At 37.5% G+C, this 18,356-nt stretch overlaps 1 protein-coding gene across 2 annotated transcripts; it reads right to left on the bottom strand.

Annotated features, from left to right (window-relative positions):
• Positions 1-6,154: 6,154 nt before the first annotated feature.
• Positions 6,155-9,405, bottom strand: LOC113914932 (olfactory receptor 10A2). 2 transcript variants are annotated; one of them, XM_027580555.1, is made up of 2 exons: positions 8,467-9,390; positions 6,155-6,178 (listed from the first exon to the last, which is right to left on the bottom strand). In XM_027580555.1, the coding sequence occupies exons 1-2, from the start codon at positions 9,388-9,390 to the stop codon at positions 6,155-6,157; spliced, it is 948 nt and encodes a 315-aa protein (XP_027436356.1). The 2 variants fall into 2 exon arrangements, with proteins under 2 accessions (XP_027436356.1, XP_027436357.1); XM_027580556.1 differs by lacking the exon at positions 6,155-6,178 and having other exon boundaries at positions 8,437-9,405.
• Between the last annotated feature and the right edge of the window lie 8,951 nt (positions 9,406-18,356).

Below are 18,356 nucleotides of genomic sequence, written 5' to 3'. Positions count from 1 at the left end.
CAGTTGAGTATCTGACTCTTGATTTCAGTTCAGGTCATGATCTCAGGGTTGTGAGATCTAGCCCTGATTTGGGCTCCATGCTCAGCATGGAGCCTGCTTGGGATTCTCTCTCTCCCTCTCTCTCTACCTCCCCCATGATGCCCCCCCCACTCACACTCACTCTCTCTCCCTCAAAAGAGAAAGGATTATTCTTCTACTCTCTTATAACGCTTTGTGTAAAACTCTATTAGAGCACTATACAACTGCATATGTGTGCATATATTTATATTATCTAGTTGTTAATGCCAGGAGGAAAATCTATTCAGTCATCATCATATTTTTGCACCTAACAGAGTACTTAACTCTAACTGCTTGGTAATTAATGTAGCCTAAGATTTAATTACTTTTAGAGCAGTTTAATGATGCTATAACATCTCTAGTTGAACTTACAGTTAAGACCTCTGAATGTGTGTGTGTGTGTGTGTGTGTGTGTGTGTGTGTGTGTGTGTTATAGGTGGTACATTCAGTTTGGTCTTCCAAATAATATTTATTTTAAATGTTTTGCTATGTTCTGAGAAGTTATTTTAAAAGCTTTGCCTCACTCACTGTGCCACAGATGTCCACTCCCCTCAAATATTTAATCAAAATGTTTCCTAGGACAGAGCCACGACTCTGGGGCACATCACTTAAGCCATATCCCAAAATGAGTTGGCATCAATTTTTTAATTTCTACTTTTTGGGTTATTTAGCAAAGTGATCTATTTTGTTTTCTATCAGTGACTTTAAATCATTTCAGACATGAGTTGGGTATAAATAAACAGTTATATGTACTGTTTTGAGAATTTCCTAATAACACACAACCAGATGATACTACTTATACCCTGGTTACCATGTAACAAGAGGCTAGAAAGTTTCTCAGAAAAGGTTCTCAGGCCAAAAGTTCAGATATTATCAAAGAAAATCTCAGTTAAGTTAATCCTGGGCTGTGGCTGAGTCAGTCTGTATAAAGAAGCAGAGATGACCTTCCCTTTTCTTTCAAACCACATCCTACAGAGAATCTCCACACTTAAGTCCAATGAGGATGAATAAGGGCAGGGGCAGGGGCTCAGAACCCCACTTGCTTGGCTTTCACTTTTCTCCTGTCCCCTGAAACAACTCCTTCACGTTTCTTCTTAGGGCCCTACAGCTGCACGAAACAATATGAACGCATGATTCCAGATTTTGCATCGGCCTCCCTCCCACAGTTGTAATTTCGTATTTTCCTTCATCTGTCTTGATCCTTCTCTAACCACCCCTTGATATTTCCTTCTTTGGATCTAGCTTTTCCTTTCTTTCTCTTCCGTTTCTCTCACCTTTCTCTTCAGTTTTTACGTTTTGATCTGTTTTCCTCTACAAAGCAAGGAAGAGATGGTGGAGGGGAGGTTGCTGGGACAACATTCTGAAGAACCGATCTTCCTGTAGCTGCATGCATGGTTGTGGTTGTCAGGATGTTATCAATGAAGTATAATCCAGCTACTGTTTTACTACTGGTCTTGCAAGCACAAACCCTTGGATAAATGTAGTTGTGTTTGCAGCCATCAGAGGGAGAGAGAACCCCATGGAAGGGGGAAGTTACACAGAAACTTAGCTGAGGTGGTCTGGCCAGCCTGCACTGTTTGAACAAGAGAAAACTAGATAACATACTTGAGAAAACTTTGTGAAACTGGGGACCCTGGGTGGCACAGTCGGTTGAGCTTCTGACTCTTGGTTTCAGCTCAGGTCGTGATCTCAGGGTCCTGGGATTGAGCCCCGCCTCCGGCTCCCTGCTCAGCAGGGAGTCTGGTTAAGACTGTTTCTCCCTCTGCCTCTCCTCACCCTGCCCTCTCTCTCTCTCATAAACAAACAAACAAATCAATAAATAGCCTTGTGAAACTACCACATAAATGATAGTTTGAGGCCACATTGTTACACCAGCAAGGACTTTAGAGTCATAAATTCAGAGTTAAAGTTCTGGTTGTTGTTTTTTAGCTGTGAGACACAGAGCTACTGACATGACATTTTCTGAATTATAGTTTTCCCAACTGTAAAATGACTTTTGTTATAGATGCCCTAACCATGTGAAATTAGATAATATATGGGCAAATGCTTCGACCATTCTAAAGCCCAATATATATATTATCAGTGTTTTACATCTTTTCCCAGATTACTTAATTTGTCAAGTCTTGTAAAACTCCATGTTTTTTACCTGAGACCTCTGATGTTCCTTCTTGTTTCCTAGAAATATGTCAAAGAAGATACATTTTCTTGATAATAAGCCATCATCCTCTTTACAAGAGAGTTCAAGTCTGTGCTCTGTCCACTTCACTGTTTACTTACCTCTTGTGAGTGAAATTTGTATCACATTCCAGAGCACGCCTGGTCTCTCTCAGCTGCTCTAGAGTACCCTGAGACTATATCCAAATGAGCAACTCTGGGGGAGTCCTAAAATATGGCTATATCTGTGCAATTCATTTCAGAAAAGCCCTGGATTTTGTCTGTGCCAATCATTTCAAAGGTGCTTTGGATTCTACTTGTCTCAGTCCTCATTGCTGGTGAGCTCTGGGGTTCTGCCATGTCACATTCTCCAAGAAACTTTGTCCAGGGCTGTGCCAGACACCCCAGGTAAATCCGGGGTTGTGGCTGAGTCAGTCCCCATAAAGAAGGCCTGAGTTGTGCAGCATTAGTCATTCCAAAGAAGCTCTGAGCTGGGCCTGTGTCAATCACTCCAGAGGATTCCAGGCTGGGTCTCAGGACTATTTTGGTCCCTGCTGTTTACTGTAACAGAGTGATTCCCCCAGTGCTTCCTCTTCCTCAGGTCAGGTCGTAGGTTCACTTTTTGACAGGCGTGAATTTTGAGGAATTCCCAGGAGTGCAAAAATTCATAAAGATTCTGCAAAATCTCATAAATGGAGGAAGATCTTTGCTGCAACTCCAACTTTTCCTGCACTCATGAGGCTACAAGAGCGAAGGGAAAAAACTTAAGGGTCTGTCTATTCTCCAAGGTTTGCACCAGAGAGAGATTAGAAGAGCATGCCAGTGTTCTTTTTTCCCTCAGCTTTATTGAGACAAACTGACATATAACATTGTGTAAGTTTAAGGTATATAATGTGATGACTTAATACATGTATTTATATTGAAATGATTAACACAATAGAGTTAGTTAACATGTCCATTACTTCACATAATTACCTTTTTGTATATGTGTGTGGTGAAAACATTTAAGATCTACTCTCTTAGCAACTTTTGAGTATATAATACAGTAATATTAATGATAGTCACTATGCTGTACATTTGATCCCCACAACTTATTTGTCCTATAACTGAGTTTGTACCCTTTGACCAACATCACCCTACCCCAACCCCTGATAACCACTATTCTACTCTCTTTTCCTTTGAGTTTGGCTTTTTCAGATTCCACATATAAGTGAGATCATACAGTAGTTTTCTTTCTTTGTCTGACTTATTTCACTTAGCAAAATGCCCTTGAGTTCCATCCATGTTTTCCAAATGGCAGGATTTCCTTCCTTGTTATGGCTGATTAATATCCCATTGTATATATCTATACAAATGCCACATTTTCTTTATCCTTTCATCTGTAAATGGACACTTAGTTTGTTCCCACGTCTTGGCTATTGTGAAAATGCTACAGTGAACATGGGAGTGCAGGCATCCCTTTAAAAGACAGTGATTTCATTTTTATCATGCCAGTATTCTTTTATATCTCCCCTCACTTTTGATTCTCACTGGGCTGGTTCTTTGGGAGTGTTTCTGACCTGGATTCAGAAGTTTCCAGGCATGGAGAGGAGAACTCTAATCATTGTCTAAGCGAAGTGGAGAATATTAATGAAAACCATAAGCAGTTGGTTGGGGGTGCTGTTGGTTGAGGAGCTATTAACTCCTGGTTAAGATGAAAAGAAGAAAGTCTGACTAACAGTCTTAAAATCCTAATCCTTCTGGAATAAGAATTGAAGTTGAGTTAGTAATATGATGTCCATGCTTTGAGATAAAGTTTCCCCAAGCTGATTAGGGCTTCATCCAAAGACTTTAATGCATATCTGAGCATTTCTTATAGTGCTTCTGAAACAGAAATTTTATTGTGTGTTTCTTACTGAAAGCAGTAACCGTATCTGACTTCTTCATTATTGTTTGCTTAGTATTTAGCTTAGTGCCTGCAAATATGTGCTTGAATTTTTGTACAAGCCATATTTAAAACACTGACCTTCTGCATTGTCCTTCACCTATACGACCTGAGATTTTCCATTGCAATTAATTAGGATGGCACGTTCATCTTGCACTTTGCTGTAGGGAAGTATACCATATTTCCAACAAAAGTGATAACAAAGGTGACTCAATGGATAAAAAAGAATAGCTATTTATTCTTCCCCCTGATAACCTTTCTCTTTGTTAGTATATAACATAAATTCATGCTAGTTCCCATGTTTACTTGGAATTACAACCAAAAGTAGTGTGAGAATGGAAATAGCCACATGACTTCTCTCTGCCATTCTTCCTCTCATCCTTTCTCTCTTCTCAAATCCTGAGTACTTGCATTTGGAGGAGGAAAAATTGTATTATAGGTTCCAATGGCCACTGAGCACATGCACAAGGTCTACTTTGAATATTTGTTCATTCATTCAACAAATAATTCTTGGATGCCTAACATGAACCAGTCAGTGAAGTTTCAGTAGGAAATTTTATAAACATTGTTCTTGTCCTCATGGAACATATAGTTTAAATGGGAAGATAAATATTAAAGAACCATATAAAAATGTGAAATTATAACTGTGATGGATATGTAACTAGGAGAAAATGATGTAGCTATAAAAATAGCACCACCATTTCCCATTTCCCTGGACATAACTTGAGTAGGGACTTGGATTACAATTTAAAAAAGTTATGAGCAGCAATCCCAAAGTTTCAGCCATGTCTTCGCCTAAGGCAAAAGCCTTTCAAATATAAATTAATCATCACAAACTATTTTCTCAGTGCCAGCAATCCCAAAGGGGCCTCTGTAAAAGTGGAAGATGAGGTAAAAGGAACTATCATTGCCGTATATAATGATGTGTGGGTCTGAGTCTATTGTGAAAAATAAAGATGCCTTGAAAATGATGAATTAAATAAGAAAATATTTATTTCACACATATGTGTTTGTCTCCATTGTTTCTGATGACCAATGCCTATCTTGGGAGATGAGTTTGGATTTGTGTGTTTGATTCAAACTACTAATTTGGAAAAAATATATGTATCAGAATTCACACTGCTGGGTAGATGTTGAACTTGGAGAGGTTGCTGTGTGTTGAACTGAGCTCTAGATTTAGCATTTCAGTAGTAATTTTTTTCAATGACCCTTTTTTAATGCTCTGATTAGAGACTTTGGAGTTTTTTCTTGACCCAAACACTCAGATGATGTATAGCACTTCTGAAGGGCAGACTGTAGTAGACACTGCTGGAGTTTCTCTTCAATCCTCCTTGGTCATTTTGACTAGTTCTGAGCATCCTTTGTCAGCTTCTGTAAGCTTTACCTCTAGTAGCTTGTACGTGAGCCCTTCAGAAGAATACCCCAGGGCCCTGGGAGAAAGTGGTGTCTGGGAGTTTTAATTCTCACCCTTCCCTACCCCCCAGTCTGCCAGTAACCAGTGGATGACTGGAACGGAAGTACAAAAGCCTACTTCTTATGACATGAAGCAGAACAAACTAAGCTTTATTTATGCTCTGGAATTCCCTGCTGGATTAGGCTGGGTCTGGGATTGCACCCAAAATTATATTTTTGCTTAGCTTCTTCTCCATTCCTACTCTATTTCCCCCACTCATTTAATGGTTTCTCCTTAATAACTCACTTGCACTTGAGTCCTTGGCTCCATATCTGGTTCTGGGATAACCCAATGAAAGCAATTGGTCCCAAGGCGAGATCAGTTACTGCAAGTTTGGGGAAGTTGTTTATAAAGGTTGAAAGGAGATTCATAACAGGGATATGAAGGAAAAGGCTTGACTGTTCTGGAAAAAATCTCTTTTATACTTCTTTCATGGATCTCCTCCAGACTTTCAGAACAACTATACTCTACTGCAGGAATTGGTCTTGGCCTAGAATCAAATTCTCTCTCTTGACCACTGTAATTCCTCACATGCAATCCACCATCAAATCTTGTCAATTCTTCCTCTAAAAATTATTTAGAATTAATTTCTACTGATACCTGATAAATTACATTCTCTATTCCAAGTCACCACCACTTCTCAACCAGATTACCCATTTATTTATTCATCTTTCATATACTATTGAAAAATTGGAGAATAATTTCACTATAATGTAAAGTTTGTATTGGGCAAAGCGAACCAGAATAGATAAAGTGATAACCTTCAACACTGAAGTAAATGTCATAAGACCTTGGCATCTTTTAGCTGTTCTAAAGAAAATTTTAGAAGTAGGCCTGTACTTGAGGCTCCATTCACAAAGAGGAGCGTCTCTTGTTTTGTGCAGCTTTTGGTTCCTGGAAAGTGGCATTGACTCTCATGACTATATAAGGGCTGCCCCACTGGTTCAGAGCATCACATCATCTGCATTATCTCAGCACCAAATACCCTTCTACTAAATAAAACATCATTGACATTTTCATCCTATTGTTACTATGCATGTTAAATAACTACTGTGGCAACCTCTAGTATCACTGAACTGAATGTCTGAGAAGTCTATGTTGTCTCTCCAAGCACCAGCTGTGTTTCTGTTAAACCCCTGGCTTCAGAGTTGCGTATATTCTGAGTGGTCTGCCCTAACCCCATTTTTCCATAGTATTTCCAGTGTAGAGTTTTTCAGAACATAAGTTTTTCAGGAATGCCCATGTCATATAAAACAGAAATACTTATGCTGCTTTCATTTTCAAAGCGTTACAGGAACACTGGGGGAAGACAAACATGTAAAAACAAGTATAGCAGAGTATATCCAAGATTTAACCTATCTGCTGATAAAATCGGAATAGATGCATGTAGGAGAGAATAAGTTATGCTGCTTGAGGGATCACAGTGGGACCTTGAAAGATGAGATGGATCTGTCTAAAATAAAGATGGAAAGAACCTGTTAAGTAGAGAAAATAGAGTATCAAACATCACTAGCTGCTAATCACCTAAACTATTAATTCAGAAGTCTGAATTAAATTCACCATTTTCTCTAATTTACTCAAATATTTCTTCCATATTCTTCAAAATTTATTTCCTTCAAATTAAAATTTGAGTTATTTTTTGCCTATTATCTGTGCAAATTTTGCAATTGCAAAATTCCAAATGTTTGATGACAAATGTTATTGATGTGGCTGTGGGGAAACAAGAACCCTTGTAAACTGCTGGTGGGAGTGTAAAATGGTATAGTTTTGAGGGAAATTTTCCAATATATAACAACATGATACATCTATTTACCTTTTTCCCAATTTCTAGATTTCCATCTGTCAGATATACTGGTAAAAATGTGAAAATGTTTATATAAAGCTATTTTTTACAGCATGATTTGTAATTGTAAAAGATTCGTTAAGTAAACCACGGTATATCTAGAAAACAGAATACTATGAAATTATAAAAAGAATGAGTAATATTGTGGTTAAAGAAGAGCTATGTTGCAGTTAGCTAGATCCATTTTAAACTTCAATGAAAACAGAATCACGAGACATTAAGGAGGGCATGTGATGTAATGAGTACTAGGTATTATATAAGAATGATGAATCGCTGACCTCTACCTCTGAAACTAATAATACATTATATGTTAATTAATTGAATTTAAATTTCAAAAAACAGAATCATAATAGAAATTTATAATATTACTTCAACAAGTTTTAAGAAGCTGAATATGGGATAGAGAGACAGCCCATGGAAGCTCAGCTCATTCTTCCTGGGAAAAATAAAGTAAGGAATAAAATGACTGTGGGGATTATAAAGGTGTAAGTATGGGGATTATCAATACACTTTCCTATATTCATAACACATACCAGTGAGTTTAGAAGAACTGCTTCAAGGACATGCGAACTGAAGTAAGACAGTGATGAAAGTTATGCATTGGGAGGGGTCATAGGGTTTTCTATCTGGTGAATGGAGTCAGATCTGCCAAAGGGAAGAGAAAGTGACATGATGATTTTGACTGATTTTGTCCTGTTATTAAATGTGTTCACACATTAGGATTATAAGCAGTTTTATACTGTTCACAATGTGGACACATGAATGTGAATATCTGGAATTACTTGGCACAGAATTGTTGAAATACCAATAAAAATAAAATAAGCCTACAAAGAGCAGAGGAGTTTTCCAGGTGGCAGCAATAGGTCTTATCCACTTCTGCGCTTTTTTTCCCTGCACTGAGCTTCAGCAGCTGGGTTTCATCCCAACAGAGATGGGAAGAGAGGCAGATGATCCCAAATAGGAAACTGACTGCTCCCCATTCAGTACACTTACTCTTCCTAATGTCTATGGGATGCAATTTCTAAGATCTAAAGCCTTGCGGAAGGTCCGACCAAGAGCATTCTTCATTTCATTATTTCTCAGGCTATAAATGATGGGGTTCAACATGGGAGTGACAACAGTGTAGGATAACGACAGCAGCTTTTTGCTCTCAGGAGAATTATTGGATTTAGGCCGGAAGTAGGTGAGGCTTAAAGATACAGAGAACAGGGAGACAACAAGGAGGTGGGAGGAGCAGGTAGAGAAGGCTTTATGCTTCCCTTTAGCTGATGGAATCTTAAGGACGGTAGCAGCAATGCGAGTATAGGAACACAGAATCAGTAAGCAGGGTATCATGATGACCAGAATGGTTCCAACAATCGCATAGATCTCAAACAGTGCTGTGTCTGCACAGACCAGCCCCAGCACAGGTGGGCTGTCACAGAAGAAGTGATTCACCTTGTTGGTGCCACAGAATGGAAAGCTGAAGAGCCACGTGGTCTGCACAGTAGCTATGGGAAAGCCTGGAAACCAGGAGGCAATAGCCATTTTGGCACGTGTCCTTTGGTTCATGATGACTGCGTAGTGCAAGGGACTGCAGATGGCTACATAGCGGTCATATGCCATGGTGGCCAGGAGGAAGCATTCAGCACCTCCAAAGAAAAAGGAGAAATACATCTGTGTGGCACAGCCAAGGAAGGAGATGGTTGTGTCCCAGGCCAGCAGGGTCCCCAGCATCTTGGGCACAATGACTAGGTTGAAGCCAATCTCCAAGAAGGACAAGTTCCTGAGAAAGAAATACATGGGGCTGTGCAGCATGGGGTCAACCAAGGTAACTAGAATGATGAGGCTGTTTCCCATCAGGGTAACCAGGTAGATGATTAGAAATGTCAGGAAGAGTAATAACTGTATTTCTGTAGGTAGGGAAGAAAAGCTCAGGAGGATAAACTCCCCAACCCTTGTCCAGTTTCCTCCAGCCATAGATATAGAAATGAATCCCAGTTGTGATCATGGAGAGAGATTCCTGATGGGAAGAGTCAGACTCTGGATTTGTTTTCAGATTCCTTTTTAGCGTCAGGAAAAGAGGCAAGGTCAATATCTCAGTTGGAAGAGGAAGGGCCTTATATTGTCTAAGAACAAAGACATAAGGAAGAATGGCCAGAGCTTAAACTCAGAGATGGGCCTGGGCCAGCTTCTGGAGGATTTGATATTTCCCTATTTGTGCATTAAGGTGTACAGAAAAGTTATATCAAATCAGAACCTTAAGTCCCTGAAGGGGCCAGCAAAGGGCAAATTTTGGAAGAAGTGATATTCCTGAAAGCACCTAACCTTTTGAGAAACAAGCCCAATGTTCATGATTTCATTAGAAACACATACATGTTGGGATACCTGGGTGGCTCAGTTGGTTAAGCATCTGCTTTTGGCTCAGGTCATGATCCCAGGGTTATGAGATTGAGTCCTGCATTGGGCTCCCTGCTCAGCAGGGAGCCTGCTTCTCTCTCTGCTTGCTTCTTACTCTGCCTGTCACTCCCCTGCTTGTGTGCTCTTTCTCTCTATCTGACCAATAAATAAATAAAATCTTTAAACAAACCCCAAATCTATGTGTATTTATCAAAGCTTTAGAAATATATTTATAATATAATGCAGAATAATGCATCTAATAATTTTTCTACTCTTCATGAATCTTTTTTTTGCTGGCTGAAATTTGGGAGGTAAGTGAGGAGCTAGCATGTATTGAGGACAGTTAACACATGCCTGTGTTTTGTCCTTTTATATGTGCATTTTATAGGTGAGGAACTGATCCCAGAGAAGTTAAAAAACAGCAATTAAAGTGGTAAATCTCAAATCCAAACCACATTTGTTGGATTCCAGAGTTCTCATATTTTCCCTGGACCATCCATCATTGGACTGCTCTGCCTTGATCTGAAGACTAACTCATTAATGCTTAAGAAAATCAAAATAGGAATTTCTGCAAAATTACATTTTGTATTATTTGTTTCTAATTTGCAATTTACTATCATATGCTCTTCTTTTCTTGTTATTTTGGTAATCTAGAATATTGAATTCTAAAATGGAGGAATTATTAGATGAAATTGGAAAAGAAATAAAAAAAGAATTGGACATGGTTAGGGAACTACTGTACAAAAAAATACAACCTTAGAAATAAAAACATTTATTAAGAGCAGTAGAGGGCGCCTGGGTGGCTCAGTCGGTTAGCTGTCTGCCTTCAACTCAGGTCATGATCCCAGAGTCCTGGGATGGAGTCTCACATTGGGCTCCCTGCTCAGGGGGGAGTCTGCTTCTTCCTCTGCCCTTTACCCTGTTTGTGCTCTCTTTCACTCACTCTCTCTCTCAAATAAGTAAATAAAAATCTTAAAAAAAAAAAAGAGAGCAGTAGAAACCAGAATTGAAACAAAGTAGAAGAGAAACAAACATGTGGTCCTTGTTTTGGATACATTCCAACAACAGACTTTTTTTTTTTTTAATTTTTTTATTGTTATGTTAATCACCATACATTACATCATTAGTTTTTGATGTAGTGTTCCATGATTCATTGTTTGTTCATAACACCCAGTGCTCCATGCAGAATGTGCCCTCTTTAATACCCATCACCAGGCTAACCCATCCCCCTACCCTCCTCCCCTCTAGAACCCTCAGTTTGTTTTTCAGAGTCCATCATCTCTCATGGTTCATCTCCCCCTCTGACTTACTCCCCTTCATTCTTCCTCTCCTGCTATCTTCTTCTTTTTCTTTTTTCTTAAAATATGTTGCGTTATTTGTTTCAGAAGTACAGATCTGTGATTCAACAGTCTTGCACAATTCACAGCGCTCACCATAGCACATACCCTCCCCAATGTCTATCACCCAGCCACCCCATCCCTCCCACCCCCAACCAACAACAGACTTTTATTCTATGCTCAGCAATTTGGACCTTATTCCATAAAGAGAGCCACCTGAATATTTGAAGCACAGGAGTGACATTGTTATATATGCCATGTAGAAAGATCACTCTGACTTTGAGAATGGATGGAATAGGGTGGAATTGGTGGAGGGATCAAATCTCTATACCTGGGATCAAGCTGACCAGATGGTATGCTCATCCTTCTATTTCATATATAATCCATTTTTAAGCAGTAGACAAACTAATGAAGAGAAGCTCAATATTAGTCCGGCCATGGTGAGTAATTTGAATTTCAAGGTTGTATTTAAAACTCCAAAAGATCTATTCAGGAAAAGAAAATCATTTTTGACAAAGGGTAATGATCAGACCAATCTAAGATTTCTCTGAAACACTAAAAATTAAATGAAGCAATGTCTACAGCTTTGAGCTCAACTAAAATACAAGTTTCAAAAAAACAATAATAATAAAAGGATCACTGATGCAGCAAACAGAGGATTTTAATTAGAAATTCCTACTGTCATTTAATACAATGCAGCCCCGGGCTTTTCAGAATAAGTAAATAGAGAAAGACCTGAGAGGTATGAAGATAATAATTCAAATTAATGGCATGAATCCAAGACATCAGAATAGTTGTTCCCTTTCTTAAAAAAGAATCTGAAAGAAACTGAAGACATATTGAATTGTTTTCAATATGTACTCTCAAAAAAAGCCCTATAAGATATTAAGTATTGAATAAGTAGTGATAAAAATGAATGTCTTATGTCAGAAAAGATCATGGTGGCTGGGGTGGGGTGGGGGTGAGGACGGTGACCAAGATTATCAAATTAAAAGGCTGTGTTAGAAACTTAAGAAAACTGAATTGGTGAATTAGAATACAAGTTTGAGAAATTATACTCACATTACTGAGAAAAATTTTAAAAATAGGAAAATAATGAGAAGAATAATGAAGTAAAGCACAGGAAATAAAATAAATTTGATAGGCATTCCAGAATGACATGACAAAGAAAAGAGAGACAATACTCAAAGAAGTACCAGGGGAAGAACAAACATCTCTGAGCTAAAGGAAGGCATGACTTTTAACTGAAAGAATCTCTAGGTTCAAAACAAAATAAATTTTAAAAGGTTTACACAAACATTTATTATTAGTGAAAATTTTTTTAAAATTTGAAGACAGGGAAAAATTCTGTTAAGTAACTGGACTAGAAAATGATAAAAATAAAACAAAATTAATTTTAAAGACCCCTATAAACCACAAACAAACAAAAACTTTAGTCCAACTGCAAAGGGAAAAAAAAAATCAGAGAACTCTGTTTCAAGGAAAATGGGAGAGATGTGCTTTTCCTTATTCTTTCTAGACATTATATGTGAAAGGAGCATGACTAAAACTAAAACCCCTAGACATTATATGTGAAAGGAGCATAAGAAGATTCTGAAAGATGGACAGAAGTCAGAGGAGCTAGGTATCTCAGAACCCAAGGAAGGTCATGGTAGTAAGTCCATTGGGATTTCATTTTGCCTCATATAACCCAGACTACTTTCTCAATATAATTTGAATATCTGTAAAAATAATAGCCAACTTACAAGTAAAACATTAGAGCAGAGATTCTTAAATTCAGGGGATCATGCAATCTTCTGAGAATCTGACAAAAACTATGGAATCTCTTTCCTTCAAAAAAATATATAATATTATATGTATTTTGGAGGAAGTCTGAGATCTCCTGAAGTCTTTCTGGAGACTCCCAACTTAGTTTCACAATAAGTTTTGGAGATTTTGGCCAATGCAATTAGACCAGGAAAATAAATAAGAAGTAAATATTAGAAAGAAAAAGATAACATTATTATTAGAGGAAGATGAAAAACTATCAATATTAAGAACTACAATTGGTTGGCCAGTTTCAGGATTGATATATCAAATAAGTGGTTTTCCTATATTCATGAAACTGGAGTCTGGGGGAGTCTGCTTTTCCCTCTCCTGCTCCCCCTGCTTGTGTTCCCTCTCTCGCTGTGTCTTTCTCTGTCAAATAAATAAATTAAAAAATCTTAAAAAAAGATATTAAAACATATTATAATACTATTTCACAATGTTTTATTATATTCTCTCTTCATATTAAAATGTTTTGTTATGTTTATTTGTTCATGCTTTGAAGAATTGTACTTTAGGCAAATAATTGAAACAGAATGACTCCCAGCAGCAGTGCATATATAAGACAAATTCAATAAACAGCTTTGGGGCAACTTGAAGGGAAGATAAATGTTATAGTCTCACCTTAAACAATACACCAAAATACATCAAATATGGATGATTTAAGTGTAAATAGGAAGCCGTAGTTGAATTTGAAAAGAAATGTAAGTTAATATTTACATTAGCTTTCTGAAGGTCTTTCTCAGCATAAACTCTAAAACAGAATCTAAAAAAGATAAGATTCATTGATTTGAACATATAAAATTAAATGTTTGAACATCAAAATCCTAACATAGAAATTAAAGATAAATTCCAAATAGAGAAAATATATATGAGAGAAATTTCAAGAGATCGTTGCAGTTTATCCAAGAGAAAATTAGGTAAAGCTATAATCATTCAATTCACATAATCAGAAATCAAATGCCAAAAAAACATGAAAAATGTTCAAAGTCCTCAGAAATCAAATGCAATTTTAAAAAAAAAGAGATTATCTTTCTCAAAAATTTAAAATATTAATTATTTATTTGGGGTAAAAGTGAAAGAATATAGACATTTGAACACTGTAGGTCCAAATGATAGGTGGATTTCACAGTATGTATCAGAGACTCTTTGAACTAGCAATTCCATGTCTACAACTTTAGATTAAGATTATATGTAAATTTTATCTACTAGAATTCTCCTCTCAACTCTATTTACAATAGAATAATTGAAACAAACAATAAAGGATAGTCTAAATATGTAAAAATAGATCAGTGAAATAAATTGTACTACATCTGTACTATGGAATGCTATGAAGTAACTTTTTTTATTAGTTTCAGAGGTAGAATTTAGTAATTCGTCAGTTGCATATAACACCCAGTGCTCATTACATCAAGTGCCGTACTTAATGCCCATCACCCGATTATCCCTTCCCCTCACCCACCTCCCCTCCAGCAACCCTCAGTTTGTTTCCTAGAGTTCAGAATCTCTTAGGGTTCACCTCCCTCAATTTTCATCTTATTTTCTTTTTCCTTCCCTTCCCCTATGTTCATCTGTTTTGTTTCTTAAATTCCACATATGAGTGAAATCATATGGTATGAACTAATTTTATAGTATGTTGTAAGAATATCAAATAACATGGGAAAATATTCAATATGTTTTGCAAAGTTGATAAATTAGGCTACAAAATAGTAGGTTCAATGTAAGACATTTATTTCAAAATGAAAATTTATATGCATACATGCATGCATAAATATACATATAGAAACCTTCAGTTCTATTCCTTTGTTAATATCTTAGTGATATAATTACAAGTGCTTTAAATTTCTTCTTTGCATTTTATATTTTTTGTACTATCTACAGTGAAATATGTTGGTTTTTATTTGAAGAACAAATACTTGGACATAATAAGGAATAAAATACTTATAACACAAAAAAACCCATAAGTAAAAGGGAAATATAAATGACAAACAGGAAAAATACTTGCAATAATGGCAACAAATAAAAAAGCATTTGCTTATTTGATAAGTAATGAGTCATATAAATAATTTTTAAAAGACATGATCTCCCCAAAAGAGAAATAGAAGATGCAAAATTTTATTTCACCAGAAAGTGCCAATGGCCAGTAAGCATATAAAAATTGTTCTATTTTGCTAGTAATAAAATTAAAAATTAACATAGAAATTCAGTTTCTTCATAAAACTTAAAAAATTGAAAAATATTCAGTGTTAGTCATGGGTGGTGTAGTAAGCAATATCTTATTTTGTTTAGGGCTGTGTAAATTAGTATAATCTCTCTAAAAATCAACCTGGCACATTTGTGTGAGGATTCTTTACTGTTCATACATTTTGATGCAAGAACCCCTCTGGTAGAAGAGATGGAGGCAATGATTTTACATGTAAGTTTGTTCAGTGCCAACCATTAGTGATAACTTGAAAATAATCATTAATAGATAAATGAATGAATGGTTCAATTATAAAGCATGAATTTAAGGAAATATCATGCAATCATTTAAGTGATTTTGAAGAACATTTAATGCTGTAGTGCAATAATCACCATATAATATTAAATGAAAAAATAAGATGCCAACCCTGCATCTTACATATGATTAATTTCTAATTTTGTAAATATATGCTTATAGAAAGAGGCTGAAAGGGTATATGCAAAATTTAAAAGTGATCTACTTCAGGGCACCTGGGTGGCTCAGTCGGTTAAGCGACTGCCTTCAGCTCGGGTCATGATCCCAGGGTCCTGGGATCGAGCCTGCATCGGGCTCCCTGCTCGGCAGGAAGCCTGCTTCTCCCTCTCTCACTTGTGTTCCCTCTCTTGCTGTCTCTCTCTCTCTCTCTGTCAATTAAATAAATAAAACCTTAAAAAAAAATAAAAATAAAAAAAGTGATCTACTTCAACTGGTAAAAAGTGGAGATTTATTTTCTTATTTTTCTTTCCTATATTTCTAAATTTTCTACAGTGAGCTACCTTTGTTATATAATAGCAATAAAAACCTTATGAATGAAAGTGTTGATAATCATACGATGACCAAGCCAAAAATTCTGAGTATCTAATAGATTTATGCTTTGTGCTTTACATTCATTCTCTCATTTTCTTCTTACAGCTATGATTTAAATGCCATCATTATCCTTTCTATATCAGAGATGAGTAAAAAAATTTAAAGCAGATAAATAATTTTGTAGTTAAGAAACTTTGTAATTGCATGGAAATTAAGTGACAGAGCCACAATCAGAAAAATTTACAATAAGAGCAATTATGACGTTTTCAATAAAGCATACAAAATGAACATAACCTAAACTTAAGTGTCACCTTTGGTCCTTCCTCTGCTTCACTGTTGAGCTTCTTACCATTTATTTTGACAGGTCAGTTTCCTTTGTTTCTGTGCCTTTACATGTGACATTTCTGCCTACACACACTCCCTTCTCCACCTGGCTAACCTTCCTTCTGATTTTCAAATTCAGTTCTGTCTTTGTGTGGTGCTTCCAAAGGGACTAGTCATCTTCTCTACTTTTCTTTACCCTTTAAAAATATTTCAAGTATTCAGATATTATAATTGCCTATTTACATCTAGATCTGTAAGCTCCTTCAGAAAATTAACTGTCTCAGTCATCGTTACAGGAGGAAGTCCAGTGTCTAGCCAGATAAGCTATTAATATGGGCTTTAGGATGAGTGGATGAATGAAAACATGAACTTGACACAGTTCATTCTCTCCAGAGTCTCCATTCATCATTGGAATTCCTACTTTTCTCAATGACTGCCTTCCCTTTAGTCAGAACGCCACTTTCATGAGAAGCTCCATTTCAGGACAAAGTGTAGTGTTTGGTGCTGGTGAACAGGATTGGAAAAGTAGAGGGAGGAGAGATGGAACAGCCCGCTGGATTCCCATAGAACTTCTGGAAACTACTGGGGAAGAAGACATGGAGCCCTGGCTCAAGAGTGGGAGGCATCACAGAACCTGGTGGCTCATGGCCAGCCCACAGGCTCCTTTCTACCTAGTCCCTCCAGAACTTCTGCAGAACATTTCTCTGCTAATCATTTGACTGACTGCCCCGGGGATAGGAACCCACTCTTCTAGGCCTTCTGCACCCATAAAGTTGTCCTAAAGAAGTAGTGTACTCTGATGTGCTCTGCTTCATGAATGTTCCATTGAGGCAAGTCTTCCCTGAGTTAATTAGAAGAAAGTTGAACTTGGAGGAAGTATATGTCCTGTGGAGGCTGCAGGTCTGGGTCAGAAAGTTTTAGAGGATAGAACTGGGAAAAAAAAAACAAACTAGAAATCTAAATCTTTTTGTGGTCTCAGATCTTACTTGCGACATAGCAAGAGAGGAACTGATGAGATCTTCCCAGTGTGGACACAGGAATAGAATGAGGTGTCCCTCCAGAGGAGCCCTTGGCTAATCGGGCCATTGGCAGAAACCTTACCTGTGCCCAGCAGGGAAATCTGCCTTGTTCAGCTCTGCCTGACACCCATACTTCATGCTTGCCCGTGAATGTTTGAAGAGCTCTGGCTCTGTTGTCAGAAGAACGAAAAGAGGAACCAGGGAAGTCTTACTTTCTATCCTGCATAAGCCATTAGTGGCTGGACTCAAAGCCAGGTGTCTGCTGCCTCCTTTGTCAGGAATGAGTGAGCACACTACATGGACTGGCCATGCTCCCAGTCCCGACTTAGGAGAGTTATTCCCAGTTATGCCTCTTTTGTCCTCAGAGCGAGGTAGAGGGCTGGCACTTGTATTTTCCCCCAGGTGTTATTGGGCTTACCTTAGCTCCTTCCTCAATGGTGCCTGACCTTTCTTGAATTTACTGTCCTTTGAGACCACAATGAATTTCAGATGACAATAGGATGAATTTCAAGAAAACAAAAGCAAAAACCCTCTTGGCTAAGAAGAAGTAGCATTATGTAGAATAAAGCACTAAATTTGAAGTCAGAGTGACTCTAAATTTAATTCTAGAACTGGATCTGTCTGGTTTGTGATGCTTAGCAACTTTTAAAATTTTATTTTTTTTAAGATTTTACTTGTTTATTTGACAGAGAGAGAGAGAGAGAGAGAGACAGCAAGAAAGAAAACACAAGCAGGGGGAGTGGGAGAGGGAGAGGCAGGCTCCCCATGGAGCAGGGAGCCCGATGTGGGGCTTGATCCCAGGACCCTGGGATCATGACCTGTGCCAAAGGCAGATGCTTAGTGATTGAGCCACCCAGGCACCCCCAAAATTTACACCCAACCTCTACACCCAACTTGGGACTCGAATCCACAACCCTGAGATCAAGAGTAGAAGGCTCTACAGACAGCCAGCTAGTCTGATGCTTAGCAATTTTTAAAGTTTATTTAAAAAATCAACATGAAGAATATCATATACACATCATACAACTGCAT

This window comes from Zalophus californianus, chromosome 11 (assembly GCF_009762305.2).
Source record: "Zalophus californianus isolate mZalCal1 chromosome 11, mZalCal1.pri.v2, whole genome shotgun sequence".
Taxonomy (NCBI): domain Eukaryota; kingdom Metazoa; phylum Chordata; class Mammalia; order Carnivora; family Otariidae; genus Zalophus; species Zalophus californianus.
Note: the sequence above shows the minus strand (reverse complement) of the source record. Positions and strands in the feature narration are given on the sequence as shown.

Bases quoted from the DNA above. Each gene is read 5' to 3' on its own strand.
- LOC113914932 (XM_027580556.1), bottom strand. From the start codon at position 9,390: ATGGCTGGAGGAAACTGGACAAGGGTTGGGGAGTTTATCCTCCTGAGC.